The 23,022-nt window shown below is 37.3% G+C and overlaps 2 protein-coding genes across 5 annotated transcripts in view; one reads left to right on the top strand and one right to left on the bottom strand.

Annotated features, from left to right (window-relative positions):
* Positions 1–1,142, bottom strand: part of LOC120418241 (potassium voltage-gated channel protein eag) — a 39,818-nt gene extending 38,676 nt beyond the window's left edge. For 2 of the 3 annotated variants that reach the window (XM_039580552.2, XM_052711102.1), the window contains exon 1: positions 357–1,141. The gene's annotated coding sequence lies outside the window, so the exon portion shown is untranslated. Of the gene's footprint in view, positions 1–356 lie in introns of all 3 variants that reach the window. The other variant, XM_052711103.1, reaches the window with a different exon arrangement.
* A 1,924-nt stretch (positions 1,143–3,066) lies between these two features.
* Positions 3,067–22,510, top strand: LOC120418240 (uncharacterized). 2 transcript variants are annotated; one of them, XM_039580548.2, is made up of 5 exons: positions 3,067–3,225; positions 16,309–16,695; positions 19,022–19,232; positions 20,827–21,015; positions 21,074–22,510. In XM_039580548.2, the coding sequence occupies exons 2-5, from the start codon at positions 16,441–16,443 to the stop codon at positions 22,198–22,200; spliced, it is 1,782 nt and encodes a 593-aa protein (XP_039436482.1). In that variant the 5' UTR covers positions 3,067–3,225; positions 16,309–16,440; the 3' UTR covers positions 22,201–22,510. The 2 variants fall into 2 exon arrangements, with proteins under 2 accessions (XP_039436482.1, XP_039436481.1); XM_039580547.2 differs by lacking the exon at positions 3,067–3,225 and adding an exon at positions 10,093–10,325.
* The last annotated feature ends 512 nt before the right edge of the window (positions 22,511–23,022 follow it).

Genomic DNA, 23,022 nt, shown 5'->3' with positions numbered 1-23,022 from the left:
GCACAAAGGAAAACCGCGTGTAGTAAAAAAAGAGCTCTATCGACTTTTATTACACGGCAACTTTTGTGTCACAAACACATGCTCGTACTATAGGTACCTGCAGGTTTAGTTGTGGCCTCCGAAACCGCGAAGAGTGTGAAGCATTTCAAGAGAATATTTCATTTGTATGCATGCTCCCGTGGCTTTGGACATTTTCAAGGATAGTAGGTATAATATGCGTGCAATGTCCCAGTCAGCACGAAGAAGAAAAAATCCATAGAATAAACTAATTAGCTCAGCGACTGACGACGACGATGACTGACTGGCAATAAACAGGTGGGCTGTGTTGGGTAGTCGTAGGTATGTATTGTATGTACCTTAAGGATGAACCGCACAAGCGGCAGAGACCTCACCGTTTGGTCAAACGTGTAAGCTTCTCTAGGCCGCCGACTTCCCTGGATGAGAGGGAGATTTGGTGTTTTATAACCGCATTAAGCTACAGCTTTCCACTGCTAATCTGATTATACGTTTTTTCGCATTCCACATTACACACATTCCATTATGCAGCCAGCACTTGAAGGTAATTTTTCCTTTCTTCTTCCTTCCAACTCAACACACACAACCACTGCGGACTAATTCTCAAGACCAACTCAATTTTCTTTGCCCTTCAGCGACATCTTCGACGACGACGAGGACACATTTTCGCCATGAGCCGTGGGTTTTCCCGTTTTCTTTGCCGTCCTCGAGCACCGTAAATTTTTGCAGCACTTTTCGATGATTTCGTTTTTACTATACTTTTAGTTTGAAGGACACACTTAAAAATTCTAGAGGGAGGAAGCAATCAACAGCGTGTGTGTGAGAAAAATTGGTCAAGCAGGAAAATCCAATAATGGAACTGGGAGCGGGCTCTCGAGTCGAATAAAAGCCCTACATTAGCACTTAGGAACCCTTTTCCGCACTTTTCCTGAACAATAGAGGGCCACTCAACTGGCAGTAGGTAAAAGGCAGCAGCAGTATCAGAGTAATGTCAGCCAAGAAAATGATAAATTTTACATTTTTCCTTCGAACCGCGTACAACTCAAACGATTAACCGTTCCCAATTTCGCCTCGGCCAGTACTGCTGCGCCCTGAACGTAGACTACACGGATGTAACCACAAGACTGCTGCTGCTACTGTTCGCACTGCTCCTTTCTTGGGGGCGAATAGAGAAGACAGGCGCAGTACGGTGGATCCGGTGGCGGTCGTCGGCTAGCGAGCATGCCCACATGACCCCCGTCAGCCGAAGTAATGACAGTTTAGCCGTACACACATTTGACAGCTGACTGAATGTTGTAACTGGACAACATTGCTCAACTGGACGTTGGGTTTTGTAACCGGTTGATTGCACAAATTACATCTTGAAACAAGCCTAAAAATATTTTAAAATTTCATCTTACATCATATATGAAAAAATGAAACCACTGTGCACGGAATATTGATAATTTCTAAAGTGCTAAACGCCTACACTTTACATCTGAATATTTTACTGAAATTGCTGTGAACTAGAACAGCTTGGAAGTGAAACTTAAAATCTACGTGTCAATTATAACTTGCTGTTATACTCAATGTCAATAATTAACGCTGCCAGAACAATGTAATTTTTTATAAAACGCAATTCGCTTCGCTTCGTAAATTTTCATAAAATTGAATTGTACACAAAGCCACTAATGACTCTTCAAGAATTACGTCGATTGTTTGATGATTTTCAAGACTAAAAATATAGATACATGACGATTATTGCGAAGCCACACGGTGTGATGGAAAACATTATGAACCGAGATGACCCATCCAAACATATTGAATGTAGTGTTACTATCGGACATTGATTTTCACAATAAAACATTACTCATGTGCTAATGGAGTTGCATTAGGGTGCCCAGAATATGGGACTTTTTTCAAAACCTTGCTCCACAAGCTGAATATTGTTCCTTGAGCTATTTTAGGACTCTGGGCCAAATATAAGCAAAATCGGTCAACATTTACCCATTGATACTCGAAGGTGAAGTTTGTATGGAAAAAATCGAAAAAAACGTATGAAAAAACCCAATTGTCTTACGGTTTTGTCTGCAGGGTGCACCACTTTAATCCAAATACCCTCAAAAGTGAGATTCTTTTTGAAAATTCAATGCTCTACAACTTTGTAGAGCATACCAAAGCTGGAAAACTCACCTTATAAGTTTTAAAAGTGTAATTTTTGTGTGAAAAACATTTTAATCACCAAATTTAGGCTCGGATATCAATGGGTTAATCTTAACCAATTTCGCTTAAAATTGGCACAGATGCTTAAAATGACCCAAAGAACCGTTTTCCGCTTGTGGACCAGAGGTTTTTTCCCTGGGCCTCTAATGTGCATGGTCAGTGACTCAGTGGCAGTCAATAAAAAAAAGTCGCATATTATAAAAATAAACCTTCAAAATGTTGTCAAATTGTTGAATATTTGTAATAAAGTTATGTTGCCTACATTCTTGGAACACACACAAACTCGGAAATTTTTGTGGTTATTTGTCAATTAGGTTGTATAAGGCATTTTTTTTACAAAGCTTGTTATGGAACTTGTTTAAACCATTTATTAGCATTTCAAATAAAAAAAGTTATAAAAAAATGAATGATTGAAATGTTGAAATAAAAAAAAAGTACGCGATATATTTCAAATATATAGGACAACCCTCGTGCAAACACAGTAGAACCCTCATCCCTGTTTCTGTATTGTTGCTTCTTTGTACTAGTGGAGCATCATTCCTCGGTTGACATCCATTTGTTGAACATAGCAGGATAACAGTACACGGCTAGAAGGAATTTCGAAAACATCGTCCTTCCACCACTACCTGTCCATACAATTACAATCATCCTGCCGCCAAAACCCGACGTGAATGAAACTATGCCACGCAAACATGTGACTACGCACACACTGGCAAGGGCTGTTGACGTGTGTGGGTTATTTTAGGGGAACGACGCAAACACGCATGTCCTGAAAGAGTGATCATCTCCCTTCTCTGCCTTATCGATGCCGTTGCAGCCAAAGGTAGTCGAGTATTACGCCGCGTTTTCAAGGATAATAACATTTTGCTAAAACTATTTGTTTACATTTTTATGGTGCAATTTCTACAAGTTTACAATTTTCACTTTGTTTAACATTCAACAAAAATTAAAATAAAGTTTAGTGATAATTATTTTTGAAACACTATTGACTGTTCTTTTTTGAAACAGGTAAGTCAAGAAGATGTCTGAGTATTTGTTGATTCCCGAAAAAAGGCGCTTTTTTGTGCTTCTGAATGAAAAAGCTATCATTAATTTTAGCATGAACAACCTCAAACATTTCCGGTTATTATCAACAGTAACTGTGCCAATTGTTTTTAAGTGCAGTTTAACATTTATATAAATGCTTAATCTAATTGATTACACAGTGTAACATTGCATTGAGATTGTTAACAGATTATTTAGCTTATTTTTTTTTTAATTTTTCAAGTAATCAGTTTTAGCTGGGCTCCAATTTATATATTCTATAATACACTTTTTTATGGAGAACACTTTTTTATGGAGAAAAGTCACAGAAAACCGGTGCATTCATGTTGATATCACTCAAACTTCTTATAAATATGCCTTGGGGACTCTAACCAAGTATATTTGACCAATATTTGAAATCCACCAAAAAAAAATCAAACCAAATTTATCAGATTTCTAGCATTCTTCGAAATTACTCCAAAATCCATGCTGGAAACCCCGATACGAACAATTTGTCATGAAAATACAGTAACACATTGCCCGGATACGAATTTGAGCATTAAACAATGCAAAACATGGATTATTTAATAAATGAGCTATTTATTACCCAATAAGCTCCGAAAATTATTTTTTCAATCCTCTGCCACATTACACTATTACATTTTAAAACATTTCAGAATCAATCACATTGTGGAGAACAGTTTTCTGAACAAGTTCCATAAAAAAGTATCAGTTTTGGTTCAATATAAGCAGAGATATGCCCAATTTCCTGAAATAAATAGTGCCTTTCTCCAAAATTTCTGAATTTAATTACCTTTCACACGATGGGCACTGCCTACTCAGTTTTGTAATGAACGATATAGAACAATTTTCATGAATTTCGACAAAACTGGCTATAACTTTTATGTTTCAATAAAATATTATCATCATAAAACATATCTGAGTGTTCATGCTACTTAGGCAAGTAGGAAGTAGGAAATTGAGCATATCTCTGCTTATGGGTAATAAACAGTTTATTTAATAAATAATCTATGTTTTGCATTGTTTAATTCGGGAAATGTGTTGCTGTAATTTCATGACAAATTGTTCAAAGAAAAGATTTACTTTCGGTCATATCGGGGTTTCCAGCTTGGATTTTGGGGTAATTACAAAGATTGCTAGAAATCTGATAAATTTGGTTCGATTTTTTTCGGTGGAGGTCAAATATTGGTCAAATATAGTTGGTTAGAGTCCCCAAGGCGTATTCATAAGAACAGGTAAGTGAAGAAGATGCCTGAGTATTTATTGATTCCCGAAAAAAGGCGCTTTTTGTGCTTCTGAATGAAACGGCTATCATTTATTTTAGCATGAACAACCTCAAACATTTCCGGTGATTATCAACAGTAACTGTGCCAATTGTTTTAAAGTGCAGTTTAACATTTATATAAATGCCTAATCTAATTGATTACACCGTGTAACATTGCATTGAGTGACATCAACACGAATGCACCGGATTTCTGTGACTTTTTTGACCAAATATCCCATAAAATCGAAAAATTATCTTCAAAAAAAATTGCTCTAGACCCCCAGACGAAATATTTCGGTATACCCCGCAAAATGTCGGGAAAGAGTCCTTCTTTCACGGTGCCAAACATCAGACATACCGATTTTTTTTATCTTTGAGGACTCGAAAAAATACACCGTGCTATGACCATTTGAAAAAGTAAGCAAAAAATCAAATTTGCAACTTGGAATAACTTAAAAAAAAGCTTAGAACTACACTTGTGAACAATCAACCTGATAGATCCGTGTCTCTAGAAAAAATTTCTCATAGCGTGATCTCATAAATATCTGGCGCTTTTCTTGAAATAGACCGATCTACCAAATGTAAACAATCAATGTATCGTCATCTAGGTGAATCAGAACACATGGGGCGAATTGGTTATCGCACAATTTTTTGATATTTTTGATTGGTTTCAGATAGAACAGACACAAAACAAAAAATAAGTACATCGTTTTCCAAATTTAAAGCATTTAAGAGCGAGTTCACGAGCAAAGCATACCCATCTCGCATCGACCTCAGCAATCTGCCTGAAATTTTCAGGGGTTGTTTGTACACATGAAACTAGCATCTGGCCAAAATATGAGCTCTCTAGGTCAACGGGAAGTGAGGCAAATCGGGACACAAAGTTTAAAGGTTCAAAAACGTCAAAAATCTTAAAAAGGCTATAACTTCGGCAAAATTCAATTTAATTTCAAAATTCAAAACGCTCTCGTAAAGGGCTTAAAAATGCAACCAAATGCAGGGAGAAGCATCCCAATTGGTTAAATCTAAAGGGAGTTATTGGCATTTTAGTGAAAAAATAGCATAATTTTCAAACTCAAATAAAAAAGTGTTCCATCCAGATATCAACTTGGTTTGACCTGCAGCTTGTAGGGGACATCTGAGACTACCATCTGAGACTGAGAACGCTTTGGGTAAGGCAGTTTAACATATTTAATAGACACTTTTACTTTTAGTGAATTTTTTGCTCGGGGGACTCCTTAGATCCCATTTTCTGGTGATAATTTTATCATGTTCGTGTTCCTGAGACAATTTCACAATAGAAACATGCATAAAAAAGTAAATTTTGATCCATTTTGACCCTTTAAAAAATAAAAGTTAAAAAAAATCTTCGATTCACATTTATTGAAAATCAAGCTCGTTTCTAAGGATACTACATGACACCAGAAAAAAGCAGCTTCTTGATTTTTTTAACTTTCGTTTTTTAAAGGGTTAAAATGGTTGAAAATAAACATTTATTGCATTGTTCCTCTTGTCCCAACGGGTTGTTCGTCTTGCCCCACTAGCTGAGTAGATCGTACGGAAAATCAAAAATTTTAAAATCATTTTTTTACATTAAAAAACAGGATTTTTTAAAAACTTGTTCTATCAAAGTCTCTGTCAAGACCTGGAATAAGATGATTATAACAAATCCGACAGATTTTTCAACGTTTTTAATGGGTTATAACAAGCATTTGCTTAGCTTGTTACACTTGCCCCACTTTCCCCTATTTACAAAAACTGCCTCTTAAATTCAGCTTTCTAGACCCACCTTCATAAAAAAAAGCAAAGCAATCCACTTTAACGACCCCGGGTCTTTTGTGGTCTCTGTTGCAAGTTTCTGCTTATTACTAGGCGTCCGAAGGTTATGTGTGGTGAGTCACCCAAAACCTCTTTTACGCAAATAGACCGACGTTTTACTTCCCCACCTGATAGAAGGCGTGATCAGACAAATCTCATCTCGAAAAATGCCACCGGGTCCGTCCGGGATTGAACCCAGGCCATACTGGGGTGAGAGGCTACCACGCTAACCACTGCGCCACCGGACCCGGCACCACCACCTTCACGTACACAGCAAAAATAATGTAAATTTGGAAGGTTTTACACTAGAAAAGTGGTAAAATTACTGATTTTCAAAGGTTAATTTACACATTTTTCTACATTATTGAATATTTTCATTGCATTTTTTAACATTTTTTTAATTTTTTTCACTCATCTCCTCGTCCTACTATATAAAAAGTTGCAAACATCTTTGTACGTACTGCACGAGGACCATCCTTTAATAAGCATGTTACCGAACGCATTCAACCGATTACAAGTCAAAACTGCGCTCCACCAGCCAGTTTTGGAAGCCAAAGTTCCCTTTTTCTCGCGAGAGCAAACGGTGTCTGTGATAGGGGGCTCAATCATTTTATATGAAGCTGCTACCTTCTGGTTTGACTATATGTGTAAAGAGCGGACAGTCTACCAGCGATAGTTGAGCACACGTCATTAGTGAAGAAGTGAATAGGTGGGAAGTATTGCAACTGATAGTAAGTCATCGTTGTGCTGTCATTCTACTGGCATTTATGAATTTGTTTTGACTTAGGAAAATGGCTTAAAAGCGAGTTTTAAAATAATTTTCTCTGTTTATTTTAAAAGTTTGTCATGTTGTAGACTCCAACTTATGCGTTGTCTATATGTCAAACTTGATATAAATGTATACTATTTGTTGCTTTTGAAGGTCTTTTGGAGCACTTGAACAGGAATTAACCCTCTAATGCCCAATTTTTTTCGAAATTGTTTTCCCGTGTTCAGGAGGTCATTTTATGCAACTTTTGTTCTATGAAAAACTTTACTTGTTTTATGTTTTTCTTGTTTCATTTTATATATTCATATTTGCATTTATCTTGTTTAGTTTATGTTAGTTTCTGATAGTATTTGGCTAATGCTATCACCTCCTATCATTACCTTTTGTCTATATTGTTTTTTCGTGTTTTTACAGCCACTTTTTCATTTTTTGCTTGTTTTTTACAATTTTTACTATAGAATGATACCATTATCATATGAATTGTTTAAACATGTGTAAAGGTATAGTCTGGTACACTACAAATATTACTGCATACTTATTTTCACATATAATATAGGAATTTTTAGTGAAAAACACAACCAAAGTTGACCCCAGAAAAATAACATTTTCAAGTGTATGGCAAAGTCACACATATCAAGTAACACTTTCAACCCTAAAATTTTCTCAAATATTAAGAGTTCTTCTTTTTAATGCTTGTTAAAGATCAAGAGTATCGTGTTAGCAGCAGTGCCGGGATGATGAATTTTCGTGGTGTTCTTCTTGTGCTGTATTAGTAATCGTGTTCAGAGTGCATAATTGGCAAAGGGAGCGTGTGGTCGTAAAAAATATTCGGAGTGAAAAGTGATTTTTTTTGTGTGTCTTTTGTTTCGCTTTTTTTTGTCGTGAATTGTGTGCTACGACGAGGCCACGCGCTTGCCTTACTGAATTTTTTGCGTCTTGAGCATCATTTTCGTGGAGTAATTTGTGTTTTATGTGCTTGTGTAATCTTAATCAATTGTTTTGTGATTTTCAAAGCCCTTTCTATATCAACGTTGATCGAAAGGCACGGCGTCGGGTAATGATATGATCGAAAAACGCGCTAACATTTTGGATCGTCGAGAGTAAAATAACTGTGTGTGAGTGATTTTGTGTGTTAACCAGAAAGACCTTCCCATAGCATCGTTGCTCGGAAGGCTCGCCGACGGGTCTGTTATGAAAGCCCTCCCCGCATCGTAGCTCGGGAGGCATCGAAAAGCCAATACCTTATCCTACTAACCAAAAAAAAATAATCACGTGATGCTTGAAGGAGATGCTGTGGATTCAACGGTCTCATGCGGTATCAACAGGTATATAGCGATAAGCTGTATGTTTGATGAGTCTGCAACTTCAACTATCGGACTAACATTCCTCCGTTTCGTTGAACTGCAGGCTTCTTAGGAGGGCGCCGGTATTGACTAATAAAGTAGGGATCTTCAGAGGTTAAACAGTGAACGGATGGTTGGCTCCCACTGATCATTTTCGAGTTATTGTTTAACTTCAGCTGATCTGTCAATAACGGAGTAGCAGCTCATTGGCAGTCAACCATGCTCATGCTCATGCTTAATGCATGTTAAAGATCAAAAATTGGTTTCAAAATGGATTTTTGGCGAATTTTTAGATCGAAGCCCGCCTAGAGGCGCGGTTGGGTTGTAGAGGGGTTAAAGGATCTTAGTTTGGTTTCACTTTTTCTCATTACAATGGCAAATTGGTGTAAAGATTGATATTTTTATAATCATAATTTCAAGTTACGAAAAACAAAGTTGACTTCATAACTGTCGGCCACCATTGCTAGTACCAACCACTAGTGTCTTCTTTTTTATCTACAAGGACTTCGCCGCCCTGGGCTCCTAAGTGTACGAGAGTATGGCACGGAGCGACGGCGCCGAATACCCATATTTACATAAAGAATTTTAGAGCGCCCGCCGCGGGATTCGAACCGTTGACCTCTGGATTGTGAGTCCATTGCGTATGGAGTTTGAATGTACTTTTAAAAGCAACGCCAAATGTCTTATTTGGACTATCCTAGTCATTCAAATTTTATTTTTGGTAGTGCATTTCTCAAAACAGTTGGTCGTCTTGCCCCCACTATTCAGAGCTTTGGAGGCTTAAAATATTAACCTCTTCCCGCCCAGAGCAAAATCGTAACTTTTTTTTACGTTTTTCTGCACTACTCGTAATTGGATCGACCAAATCAGATGAAATTTTAATGGTTTTAAGTTAACATTCTATATAAACTAATGCAGATTGAAAAAATGCATGCACAGCAAACAAAAGTTGAATTTTTGAATGTTGAAAATTTGGTAGGTTGAATATAACTCATTTTTTGAGTAATTCAATTCAATTCATTTTATTTACCGAAATAACAATTTTACAATTTGTGTGAATAACTGGTTTGGTGTTCCTTGCAACTATTTCCTTTTCAATAACCGTTTGGTAACAGAAGGTTCTTCAAATGCAATTAAACAAAAACTAGGGAAAATTTGGCCAAAAAACCTAGTGAGATCGAAACTTGGGGTTTCTTAAAACTAATATCACAGACAAGTGAATTATTTGAGTAATATTACTCAAAAAATGTGTAAAAATGTGAACCTGATGGATATTCATCAGAAACTGATGAAAATTCACCAATTCCTGATGTAATATTACACATTTTTTTTGCCACAAGATCTGTCACCATTTCATCATTTAGCATCATTAGCATCATTTTTTTTTCTGTGTGGCTACAGAGAAATTTAATTTAAAAGACAAACATTAGTGGTGCTCTGGAGTAACAATGGGCGTTGGAGGGTTAAGAAGAAAATTCAAGCAAAATCATAAAGTCACCGACCGTCTTGAGCACCGATGATAAACTACTTGGCGCGCGCGAATTGCTCTCTCTTGAGCGCGCGCCCGTACTCCACACTAGACCGCTACTCTGACTGTCATGTGTGCAACCAACGGGGGTTATATTTATATGTACATTTCTGAGCGACTGTCGGCTTAGTTCACGGACGGTCTTCCATCAGTTCACCGGCTTTTTTTTGTTTACTAGAGTGGTGATCGAGCGATCGGATTTGTTCGGTTTGATCCAAAAAGTCGTTTGTGTTTCGTCTGGTGGTTTTAGCTGTGTTATTAGCTGTGTGACGTTATTTTAAATTTTCTCCAGTGTTGTGGAAGTTTGAGCTAGCTTTCTTCGGCAGACTGTTTGGTAACAAGGTGAATAGATGATTTAATTAGTGTCGACCACCAGTTGTGGAAACTTACTAAGTTAAAAGAGTGCTGGAAAACTTTGCTATTACACATAGGACACAAGGAGAGAGAAGATGAAGAGATCGAAGTGTTTAATTCCGCATAAATCGAGCTAAAATGCAATGACCTACATCAACCCACTCCCAGTTGTGCAAGGCGCGATTTTCGAGTTTTTTGCACTGTGGGATTGTTCTGAATTCTGATTATGCGCGCTATAGTAAATCTTGCTATTTTTAGCACATGTATGAAAATATGGCCCAAATGCAAGATTTTTTCTCATAAGTATAAAACCGCCAACGACCTCGAAGATTTGTGTACCAACTCGTAAACATCGGAGCGTAGCGATTCCTTCTTGAATGGACTTTGGAACCGAACCGAAACTACGGCAAAATGAATGAAAATGATGCAAAAGAGACGACCAGCAAAAAATACTCTCGATGCCGTCGTTCACACCAAGAGAAACGAATGTGTTCTTACTGCAGAAGAAAGTCTGCATCAACCATTACTTTTTCCCTCCGTGCCCGTGTGAGGCTGCTCGCTTGCGTACCGGTTTCTGACGCCAGTAAATATACGGGAGGAGATGACATCTGCCTACACCAGAGGAGAGCCAGAGAAAACTTTGGACTTTGGACTCGACCGACGACGGCGACGGTCCATTGCATTGCCGTACGGTGTACCGCTTATCATCGCCTTTAATAGGTCCGGACAGGGCAATATCAGCCGAGCGCATAGCTTGAGTTGGTTAACCGACCATAACCACTTGTATCGCAAAGGGGGCAATGGTTGCAGAAAACAACATTCTCAATTATCGGAGGGGTGGCTCTATGGAAAGTGGACAACAATCAGTGTTATGAAGATTGATATCGGAATCATTTTTAGCCTTACCGAAGTTTGAGATTGAGTTGAGATTTTTAATGAGCTGGTTTATTAATAACTCGCAAGCTCGAGAAAAAGAGGGAATTTGTATGGAAATTCCCCCTTGAAAACTTGGGCGTTTAGGTGTTAAAAAATCAAGTATAATATCTTTAAACGTGATGTATGTATGTATGTATGTATGTATGTATGTATGTATGTATGTATGTATGTATGTATGTATGTATGTATGTATGATCCCCATACCCGCAGGCAACTTGGTCCCGAAACACATGTGAGCAGGGTTGCCAGGTTGCCTGATAAATCTGGGAATGCCAGATTTTTCAAGTGTTAGCCAGAAGAAAGATTCATCCTTCTCAGTGCCAGATATTGACAGATTTTGTCAGATTTTTCACTTTATGGCCATTTTGAACAACTTTTTGATTAAAATGAATGAATTTAAATGAAAATCGAAAAATTAAAAATGTGTTTTTCTAAAAGAAAATGGCAATTCACCAATTTTGTAGCCAAAAAATCAGTCAAACCATCTAAATTCTTCAAACTTTTTAATTAATCCATATATTCCTTTCCCTTTATCATTCAAAACTGTTAGATTTTCGTCTGCCAGATATTTTCCAGATTTTTTATCGATACTGCGCCAGATTTTTAAAATTTTGACCTGGTAACCCTGCATGTGAGCGCTAGGTGAACAATTCGATCATCTTTACTCCGTAATCTGTACACCCACGTGCATAAGTTTCTTTGCACGAATTTTAGTGCTACAAATATCGGCGCATAGATCAAAATGGGTTCCCTCTTCCCTCCCCAAGCGCCGGAAATTTGTAGCGGGTGCAGGGACACTTCGCATAGACGCCCTTGCTCCCATCACGTCACTGAGGGTATGGAGCGACGAGAAATTAATAAGCATGCCCCCCTAATATCTTTAAACGTGATAATTCTAAAAACATTCGAGTTATTTCTTAAACTGTTCGATTGTATCGCAGAAAAAAAATCTGAACAAAACGAGGATTGAACCATCAACATTTTGTTGTTGATCCGACACGCTACCACCGCGCCATGTACACTGGATGATATGGGACAGAACTCCAACACATTCATTTCTCTGGAGTGTTGCTCGGTGACGCGCCAGCATTATATGTTTTGGGGAGAACTGCAGATCGCTGACATGTTTAAACGCGGGCAAAAATGAGCTATGAGCTTGCTGCAAAAACTGTTATAAAATGTAACATTTTCTGCAGCAAATCCACTGTTGAAGATTTTGATATATACTTATCCTTTATTTCATTAAATTTTGGATGCTCAAGTAAGATATTTTTTCAGTCACAATTCAGTCAAGAGCAACAGGCATGACTCGTGTCGTAGACACAGTATCGTGATTACAGTGATAAACAGTGGCACACATTATTTTGTCCGAACAATAATTTACGATCAAATGATTACCTCCATAGTTTCATCAGTCATGCATCTACCAGATTAGTGCTTTGGTTTATTTTAATTTGGAAAACTCTCATTTCATTCAGTGCCAAACAGATTAGTTAGATCAGTAAACAAACCAACGTATCCAGGCCATTTTCTGAAAGTATGAGTTCAAATCTAGAGTGTTTTTGGAAAAGTCCAATAAGCTATTGTGTTTTATATGTCTTTAGGATCTAATAAAAAAACGTTACTTAATCCACCTTTAGGTGGTTGGTGCCTTCCTATCATTTATATAAGTGAATACACTACTCAGCCACAGCCAAAAAAGTGTATAAATAACACTATTTTTATCAAAATATCTGAGAACCGGCCTCAAAAAAGTGTATTGAAAACACTAAAGTACTTATAACTTTCGATAGGGTTGTCAGATCTTCAATCTTTTGGGCTCGTTGGAAAGGTCTTTTGATTTGCTATCCAACTATGGGTCGCATTGTAGACCCGGACAACTTTTTCATCAAAATATTTGAGATCCGGCCTCAAAAAAGTGTATAAATAACACTTAAGTGACCATAACTTTTGATGGGGTTATCGGATCTTCAATCTTTTGAATGCGTTGGAAAGGTCTTTTAAATACCTTTCTAACAATGTATCGCATGGCGGGGTTTCTTACAAAAACCACCCTTTTTACAATCTTCAGAAGTTTAGCTAAAATCGTTTTTTAAGCATAACTTTTAAAGTACTTTACTAAACTTCATAATATTAACTAGGGTCTTGTGGGACCCCAAGACGGATCGAATGAGACCAAAACGGTCCAAATCGGTTCAGCCAGACCGGAGATAATCGTGTGCATATTTTTCGGTGCACGGACTCACATCCAGACACACGCACAGACATTTGTTCTGAATTTGATTCTGAGTCGATAGGTATACGTGAAGGTGGGTCTACGAGGTCGAATAAAGAAGTTCATTTTTCGAGTGATTTTAAAGCCTTTCCTCATTGAGGTGAGGAAGGCAAAAAGTCTAGAAATGTGCTTTGCGTCACTCAATTTCTCACAAAAAAAAATAGTAACAGTAATTACCACTATTGTAAATAACTTTGAACCAATGCAAAGGATCGAGATGAGCTTGACAGTGCTTAACGAAATGATACATGAGCAATTCTCTACAAAATCGGTCGATTTCAACCATTTTTATCTTTAAAGATCTTTAGATATAAAGACCAAAAAAAGTATAAACATTTAAATTACGAGCCATGGTTTCAACATTTTAATGAAAAAAGTCTTTTACAATGTATTATACACCTGTCCAGTTGTTTGCCATCATTAGTTTCCAAAAAAACTAAGTATTGACCAAAATTTTATTTTTTGCGATTTTTTTTTTGCGGTGCTGTACATTGGAATTTCATAAAAATTCAAAACATTTTTAAGCAAGCCCAAACATGCTAAATATGCTCATCAATGCAGAAAAATGCATTTTAGATTGTTTTCACTTGATTAGACTTCTATTTTCATGGAAATTTTTAAGTTTTTTGGAAAAATATTTTTTTGCCTCCTGATTTTTCAGACCAATGGGGGGGGGGGGGAATAAAAAATCAATAATAAATAATAATGCTGAACAACCTTAACATTATTATTTAAATCATATTTGCAAACATTCGTCGATAAAAGAAACTAAATCACGCATTGCAATTTTTCAAACAGGTTGATTTTTTTACTTTCTTTTTCTTTTGATTTTTGAACGATGTTTTCAATGTGAATTTAAAAAAAAAATCAGGATAAAAATAGCTGAGTTTTAATCTTTTCTCAGTATTTGTAATTGAACTAAATGTTATGAAAATCCATGCGTCTCCATTTTCCATTTAATTGTGCAATATAAATTAACCTGAATAGAAATCAACGATTTCTTTCACAGTAATACAAACAAAATCAATGTTTCCAGTCCAAAACGCTGGCCTAAGGATATTTTTCCATCACATTTTAAAGCTCGGAACGTGCGCCATCGTTACTCGGAACCAGCACAGCCAAGCACATTTAAGAGGAATAAACAAATCATCAAAAAATGTTAGCGTCGGCAAAAGTTGGCAGCATTCATCGCTTAATGCACCCGCCATTTTCTGCCTCGGAAGCTGTTGATTATCTGAACGAAGGAGAACAAGCCTGACGACCATCATGGAAGTGTTTCTTATTTGTCAAAAACAAATATGAGAGTCGGCTTACACGCTGAGAATATTGCTGAAGGCGTAACAAAACAAAAAAAAACTTTTAATTCGTGCAGATAAAAGTTATCTTGAGCATTTCATTTTGTGTTAATCTAACTCAGAAATGAAAAATAAAGTTCACACTGTTTTCAAAGTTCACATCACATCACATGTGCAACGGTTGTTAGCTTTGGGAAAGCTTTTATTTTAATCTGCTGATACAATAAACAAACCGAATTAGTGCCGTTTCAGCACGTTCTTTGGTCGTGGTGATTTGAACGTTTCAGCTTTAAATTCAATGATTCATCCTTAAATATGCACAATACATTGTTGTAAAAGTTGAACGGCTACCGTTTACAAACATACTCCGCCCACAAGATGCGAAACGTGACCCGGAGGCGCCAACAAGAAATTACCGACAAGTCCTCCTATTCGAAGCCTGTTGCGTTGGTTAGTGCTCGATTTCAAGGATGTGCTCAGCCTCTGCTATAATGGCAATAGCCAGCAAGAACTTTCCTGTGAGTAGGTCAAATTGAGTTCAATGGTGCTGTTACCTCTTCAATGGTGACTGATAAGACTGATGCTTTCATCGCGTGGTAAAAGAGTTAGGAAGTTACCGATTTGGAGTACATTGGAAATTTATTAGATTTACTTCAATGTCAGAAATATGTAACCCAGATTCTTATCGATAAGTTTGTTTTAAAATTGAGTTGATGTTATGAGGAGCTTACTGCGGTTCTGTTAAGGCTCTTAAAGCTTGGCCTTTTTGTCGTTTTCATTTCAACTTTTACATCAATTACACCAAGGATAACAAAATATATTTTCTTAAATATTTGAAGCGATCCTTTTTTCGGCATCGTTCTTCATGATATGACTTGACTTATTCGTAAATCTTTAAATAAAACAAAAAATTAAAACAGGAAAAAAGTTTGTAGATGAAAAATATATTATTAAAATGTGGAAATATTAGCAAAAAATCGAGCAAAGAAAAATCGGAAAAAAAACCTCATTCGGTTTCGGAGAAATAGAGGGTTAAAATAAAATATAAATATTTTCGAAATATAGGTCAACGGAAACATCAAAACCAACAATGCCACCTTCTGTTCAGCCAGGTAACGCGCGGAAAGATAAGCAAGGACAACTGGCGAAAATAATTTAAAATTTTATTTCGCACTCACGGCCAATCGGAAAATCCGACCCGGAAAGGCATCAGGTATAAAAAAGCGTTAAAAGCAAGGGAAGGGGAAATGGAAAAATACGACGCCACTTGTGGTCGCTTTTCTGGATGGGGTGGAAAGGACATCGTCGCTGGAGGGAGGAAGAGCTTTCAAATATTAAGGATGTTTACAAACAAGATCGTCTTAAAGCTATTTTTAGAACTCTGGGAAGGAAAGCCGCATTTCTTTTGTTGTTGAAGCATATGACGAAGATTGCTTAATAAAGACTTTTCTATCTTTCATTTCAGATCTTTCACATACAACAAATACGACCAAATCAGATATCAAATATTTTATATCAATATTGAACGCGAACAATAGTGCTAAGCATATACAAACACAAGTGATATCGACCAGTGAAAGACAACATTCATAAAATCATGATTCGCGGAGCAACCTCTCACCTGGCGCGGCTCAGCAACGCAACCAGTGCAGTGAAGAGCTCGTGGCGCAAACAATGTGTTCAACTGCTCAGTACAAAAAGTCAGATCAAATATTTAGAAGAATCTACCTTTCCCCTGGAGAACGGCTTGGAGCAAAATTCGCTTTACGGAAAATCGCTACAGGTGCCCTACACCACGGTTGAAAACTACATCTGGGACAGCTTCAGCCAGTGGACGAACAAAACGGCCGTGGTAAGTGTGGAAGACTGTGGTGATGTGATGTGCAAATCGCGGGGCTACATATTTCAGTTGTTGCACTTTGGACCCTCGCGCTTTCAAGGCGGTAAAATTTAATCTCATGATTGTTTTCATTGCCACGGAGCAAAGAGCGCAATCCTCGCTCGTTTTGCCGTTTTGCTTTGCCCAGTTTGGGAGGCACAAAAGTGTTGTTTTCATCTTGACACATTTTTTTTGCAGACGTTTCTTCAAACAAATTTCAGTTATCAGTGCAGGAAAGGTTTGAAGCTGACACAGATGACTGGTCATTTGCACGACAATTATTTGCGATGATAAGGAAAAATAAAATACTTGCTTAGCTTATGAGACAGTCATTAAAAACAGAACAAAACACATCTTTAACCCTCTACAACCCAACCCCGCCTCTAGACGGGCTTCGATTTAAAAAAATCGCCAAAAATCCATTTTTCAACCAATTTTTGATCTTCAAAAAGCATTGGAAAGAAGAACTTTTAAAATTTTGGAAAATTTTAGGGTTTGAAGTTTGACTTGTTTTATGTGACTTTGCCAATGTTTTTAAAAATGTAATTTTTTTAGGGGTCAACTTTGGCTGTGTTTTTTACTAACATTTCCTATATTTTAAGTAAAAAGAATTATGCAGTAATTTTTCTAGTGCCCCAGACTATGCCTCTACGCATTTATTTACAATTTAAATGATAATGGTTCCATTTTATAGCAGAAAATGTGAAAAATATGCAAAAAATTGAAAAAGTTACTGTAAAAACATGAAAAAATTAGATAGGCAAAATGTAATGATAGGAGGTGGTAGAGTAGGCCAAATACTACCAAAAACAAACATAAACTAAACAAGATAAATGCAAATTAAAATACTAAAAATGAAACAAGAAAAACATAGAACAAGAGAAGTAAAGTTTTTCGTAGAACAAAAGTTGCTCAAAATGACCTCCTGAACACGGGAAAAATAAAAATTTTCGAAAAAAAAATTTGGCCAGTAGAGGGTTAAAATTCCACCTAAACATTTATACAGAATGATAGAGCACAAAATTTTGCATGTCTATAAGGCCGATGCAAATATTTTTCAAAGTTTTTGTCCCTCGGCTCGGGCCGGGTTCGAGGGGGGGGGGGGCAAAAAAATAAAAATATTGAAATAACAAGCCATAGTTTCAACATTTGCACGGAAAAGGTGTTTTTAAAATGCATTTTACACTAGTTCAGTTGTTTTGCAATCATTAGTTTTCAAAAAATGTAAAATTTGACGAAAACCAAAATTTTAGCGAAAAAAAAACTTTTTGCGATAATAAACATCAAAAATTTTCCAAAATTTAAATGATTTTTAAATCAACCGAAACATGCTAAAAATGATTCTAAGCGCAGAAGAATGCATTCAAAATTAATTTCAACTGATTGCACTTAAATTTTCATTGAAATATTAGAGTTTTTTGAAAAAATATTTTTTTTGCCCCCTGATTTTTCGAGCCAACTTTGAAGGGGGGGGGGGACAAAAACTTAAAATAAAATTTGTACCAGCCTAATATATTTAAAATTTTGATTTTAACAGTAACAATGCCTCATTGGGACACTCTATGCAATTCACTATTAACTATTCTATGCGACTGTAAATGTTTCCACGATTCTCTCGGCTCGAGGCTACTATTATCTCGAACGATTGCTGCTCAGTTCTGGGTGTGCACAATTCGAGATTTTTTAAATTGATGTCATTAAGCGCTTTAGTTTCGTCTTTTTATGTTACATTTGGGCTCCCTGAACACGTTCAAATTTACAGAATTGAATTTTATGGAATTTCCTGTCATTTTTTTTATGAAATTTTGAGAATGCTATTGAATGAAATATCTTAAGCAACAGACACACGTATATTCTGTCCGCATGGGGGAGCCTTTGCTGACATGATTCCATTTCCAAATTTTACAATTTTATTTATTGACAGAAAATTCACTAAAATTCAATTCTGTCGATTTGAGCGTGTTTAGGGAGCCCAAATATAACATACCAAGACGAAACTGAAGCGTTTACTGACAATGTCAAAAATGTCGTGTTGTGCTATTGATGATCTAATTGAAGAGCACCGTCATCTGGGGTGAATCCTAGGGTGAATCGGTACTACAGTCTAAATAGGGACAAAAGGTTTAAGGTCACTTATAAGCTTGAAATTTGAAAATCGATGCAGTATTTTTGTTCATCCGAAATAAATACAAAAATATCCAAAAATTGTACAGTAACGAGTCTAAAACAACTGTCCTAATTCACCCCTGATGACGGCAACTGATATATTTGATCACTTATTTTATTTGAACCATTACAGGTATGCGGCGTAACGGGCAGAAACTACACCTACGGAACGCTTCGGGACCACTGTGCCGCCCTGGCCATCCGATTGCAGCAAAAGTGCAAGCTAAACTTTGGAAACACACTGGCTATATGCTTGCCGAATGTTCCAGAATTTCCGCTGATTTGTTTTGGGGCCATCGAAGCCGGACTTGTCATCACGACAATCAACCCAATCTACACGGCCGGTAAGACTGTGCAATTAAGCGTATGCCATACAGTTAGAGTTGACTAATTCCTAGCAATTCGAGATTAGATTGCTCGTTTTTGGGGGGAGCTACACATGATTGGAGAAACAATAACCCGGCACAATATTTTACAATCAAAATAAGGAAAAGATCAGTTCGGTGTGAAACGTGTGTCAAAAAGTGATAGCGATAAGAAAGCGCGAGAAGGAAACCCGGCGTCGTAGACAGTTTGTACAATGAAAGATAACGCGTTGTTGAACTGTTTATCAGATTGCTCCAAAAGCCAAATGTACCTAAAATTTGTATTTTGATTACGCTGGCCGAATTAGCAATCTTAGATTTCGTTCAATGTATTCGAATGATAAAATTACGTTTCTGTTTTATTTTGTGCCTTGGTAAATGCTGTTGTTCGATGTTTAAATGAAAAAAAAAGGTTTTGCTTAGAAACAAAAAATCACACGTACCATAGGGAACCAGTGTAATCAAAAGAAAACACAAGAAAGTTGAATTTTAGTCAACCAGATTATCAGCTAAAGAAGTTGTTGTTTTATTGCTCCAAATTGTCGAACTTACGGACCCAATCTTGCAACAATATGATTGTAAAAAAGTCAAACGTTGTCGTAAATTATTCGGTTTACAATACTGTTCTATAAGGGATGAACCAAAATTATATCGATAGTTCCCGTAGTTTTCAAAATAATTAATAATTCTTAATAATTTTAAGCAATCTTACAGATGAATGATTCACTTGAACTTCCGACACTATGCGTCTCCATAAAAGTTGTGACTTGTTGAATAACTGGAAACGCATGGTGATTTGAATTCGATTTTCAACTTTTTGTTATGCTTTGAATTTGTTGAGACTTTAGATTTAAGACTTCGCTGACATTCCTTTTAAATAAAATAAGACTCTTTAACCCTCTACTGCCCAAATTTTTTTTTCGAAAATTTTTATTTTTACCGTGTTCAGGAGGTCATTTTGAGCAACTTTTGTTATACGAAATTTTTTTTTTCTTGTTTTATGTTTTTCTTGTTTCATTTTTAGTATTTTAATTCGCATTTATCTTGTTTAGTTTATGTTTGTATTTGGTAGTATTTGGCCTACTCTACCACCTCCTATCATTACATTTTGCCTAACTAATTTTTTCATGTTTTTACAGTAACTTTTTCAATTTTTTGCATGTTTTTCACATTTTCTGCTATAAAATGGAACCATTATCATTTAAATTGTAAATAAATGCGTAGAGGCATAGTCTGGGGCACTAGAAAAATTACTGCATACTTCTTTTTACTTAAAATATAGGAAATGTTCGTAAAAAACACAGCCAAAGTTGACCCCTAAAAAAATTACATTTTTAAAAACATTGGCAAAGTCACATAAAACAAGTCAAACTTCCAACCCTAAAATTTTCCAAAATTTTAAAAGTTCTTCTTTCCAATGCTTTTTGAAGATCAAAAATTGGTTGAAAAATTGATTTTTGGCGATTTTTTAAATCGAAGCCCGTCTAGTGGCGGGGTTGGGTTGTAGAGGGTTAATTGGTATTCATCCGCTATGAATTACTAAATTAGTAAAATTGTTTTCTTTTTCTTATAGAGGAAATCAGCCGTCAACTGGTGGACAGCGACAGCAAAATCTTGTTTGGAACCGTATCAAACTACTCGGTGCTAAAAGAAGCGACCAAGCTGGCCCAGCGAAACATTCCCATCGTGTGCTTGAAGACAAGCACCGAGGAAAGCCTGCCGGAAGGAGCAATCGATTTCGCCGAGTTGGCTAATCCTTCCGGTAAGTGACCTTTGAATTTCATATGAGTTCAACTACTGATTCGTATGCTTCGTTTCAGGTGTTCACTTTAGCAGCTTGCAGAGACACAGCCGAGATCCGGACGATGTGGTTTTCATGCCGTATTCCTCGGGCACGACGGGTTTGCCAAAGGGAGTAGAGCTAACCCACACCAACATCGTCTCCAACAGCGAAATGTTGGCGGTCAAGGCCGGCCAAAGTTCGGTGGTGCTTCCGACAACCGACTCCTTCCAGGATGTGTTGCCCTGTGTGCTTCCGATGTTCCACATCTACGGCCTCACGGTGACAATGATCTCGAAACTTGCCAAAGGCACCAAACTGGTCACATTGCCCGCCTTTCGACCAGATACCTTCCTGAAAGCACTGACCGAACACAAGGGAACGGTTCTGCACGCAGTTCCTCCGATAATCATGTTCCTGAGCAATCACGATATGGTGAAACCGCAGCACATGGAAACAGTGAGGAATATTTTCTCGGGGGCGGCTCCGATGGGGGCACTGGATGCAGAAAAGCTCATTGCAAAGGCTCCAAAGATTGTGTTTGCTCAAGGGTACGGATTAACCGAAACCTCACCGGTGGTTCTGATTGGCGCTCTGGGAAGCAACAATTACGCTTCCGTGGGATCACCTCCGCCTAGGACTCAGGCAAAGATCGTAGATTTGAACGATCCCACAAACACCGCACTTGGTCCCAACCAAAGTGGAGAGCTGCTGGTTCGTGGACCGCAGGTCATGAAGGGCTACCACAACAACAAACAGGCCACGGACGATATCTTCACCGAGGGTGGATGGCTCCGAACGGGTGATATCGCTCATTACGACGACAACGCCGAGTTCTACATAACCGATAGACTGAAAGAACTGATCAAGGTCAAGGGCTTCCAAGTGGCACCGGCAGAATTAGAAGAAATTCTGCGTGACCACCCGGCCGTTGCGGATGCCGCAGTGGTGGGCCAACCTCACCCCGTGTCTGGAGAGGTTCCACGAGCGTTCATTGTTCCCAAACAAAACGCCAAAATAACCGATGAAGAGCTGAAACAGTTTGTCGCCGGCAAGGTGGCTGTGTACAAAAAGTTGGAAGGAGGAGTCACGTTCATCAAGGAAATCCCGAAAAATCCTTCCGGCAAGATTCTACGTCGCGTACTGAAGGAGGAGTACTGCTCCTGAATGAACGCTTATGTTTAATGGTTAGGTTTCGAACGTTTGTAGATCATTCCTCACATTTCTGTGCATCCGTGTAGCCCTTTGATCTGTTGTTTAAGGTTGTGTGAGCCTACTTCAGTATAATTTTTAGCATAAGATTCACAGTAATATTTTATTTCCTGTAGATTGTTTTTGAGTCTGATATAATGGTATCCCGTTCACCGACAGCTATTACTGAAGGTAGTTTCAAGGTAGAACAAGTTTTTGTTACTCATTCATGTTCTCAATGCAATAATAACTTAAGATATCATTAAAGAACCTTTTCAAATACAAACTCTCTTGACTTTTCTTTTATTCACTTTATAGGTATACAACAGTGCTATTTTATTTGACAAACTGGTAGTTTAATTTTACTCAAATTCCATCCATCACAGAGCACAATCGACAGCGATTCCATGTTAAACCAGCAGGGTCAAAATCAAAATGGCCCCGATTTGACCTAAACTTGGCCTGAGGTTTATTGTGTTGTTGTTGGCGATTAGAGTGGTTAAAAAAATGGCGTTTTTAGAAGGTTTTCGCAAAAACGCAATTTTAGAAAAAAAAACATATCTCCGGGACGGCTGGACTAATTTTAGCTCGCCGCATTGCAAAAGAATGGCTTTCAATGAAAAGTATTTTAAAAAATAAAATAAAAATAACTGAATTCACACATCGATCCAATAAATAAATAATCACGATTTTTTGATCGCCAAAATTTGAGATTTGACCAAACAAGTTCGTCAAAATTTTGAGTTGCAGTTACCGTTTGAACATTTCGTTTATAGCCTTGGAGTCCATGTACGTTGG

Source organism: Culex pipiens, chromosome 3, assembly GCF_016801865.2.
Source record: "Culex pipiens pallens isolate TS chromosome 3, TS_CPP_V2, whole genome shotgun sequence".
NCBI lineage: Eukaryota > Metazoa > Arthropoda > Insecta > Diptera > Culicidae > Culex > Culex pipiens.
The sequence above is the reverse complement of the archived record's forward strand: the minus strand, read 5'-3'. Positions and strand labels throughout refer to the sequence as shown.

Excerpts from the sequence above, each read along its gene's own strand:
- LOC120418240 (XM_039580548.2), top strand. The coding sequence starts at position 16,441 with ATGATTCGCGGAGCAACCTCTCACCTGGCGCGGCTCAGCAACGCAACC. Across the intron at positions 16,696-19,021 it reads GGACGAACAAAACGGCCGTG|GTATGCGGCGTAACGGGCAG; the intron begins GTAAGTGTGGAA and ends GAACCATTACAG. Across the intron at positions 19,233-20,826 it reads CAACCCAATCTACACGGCCG|AGGAAATCAGCCGTCAACTG; the intron begins GTAAGACTGTGC and ends TTTTTCTTATAG.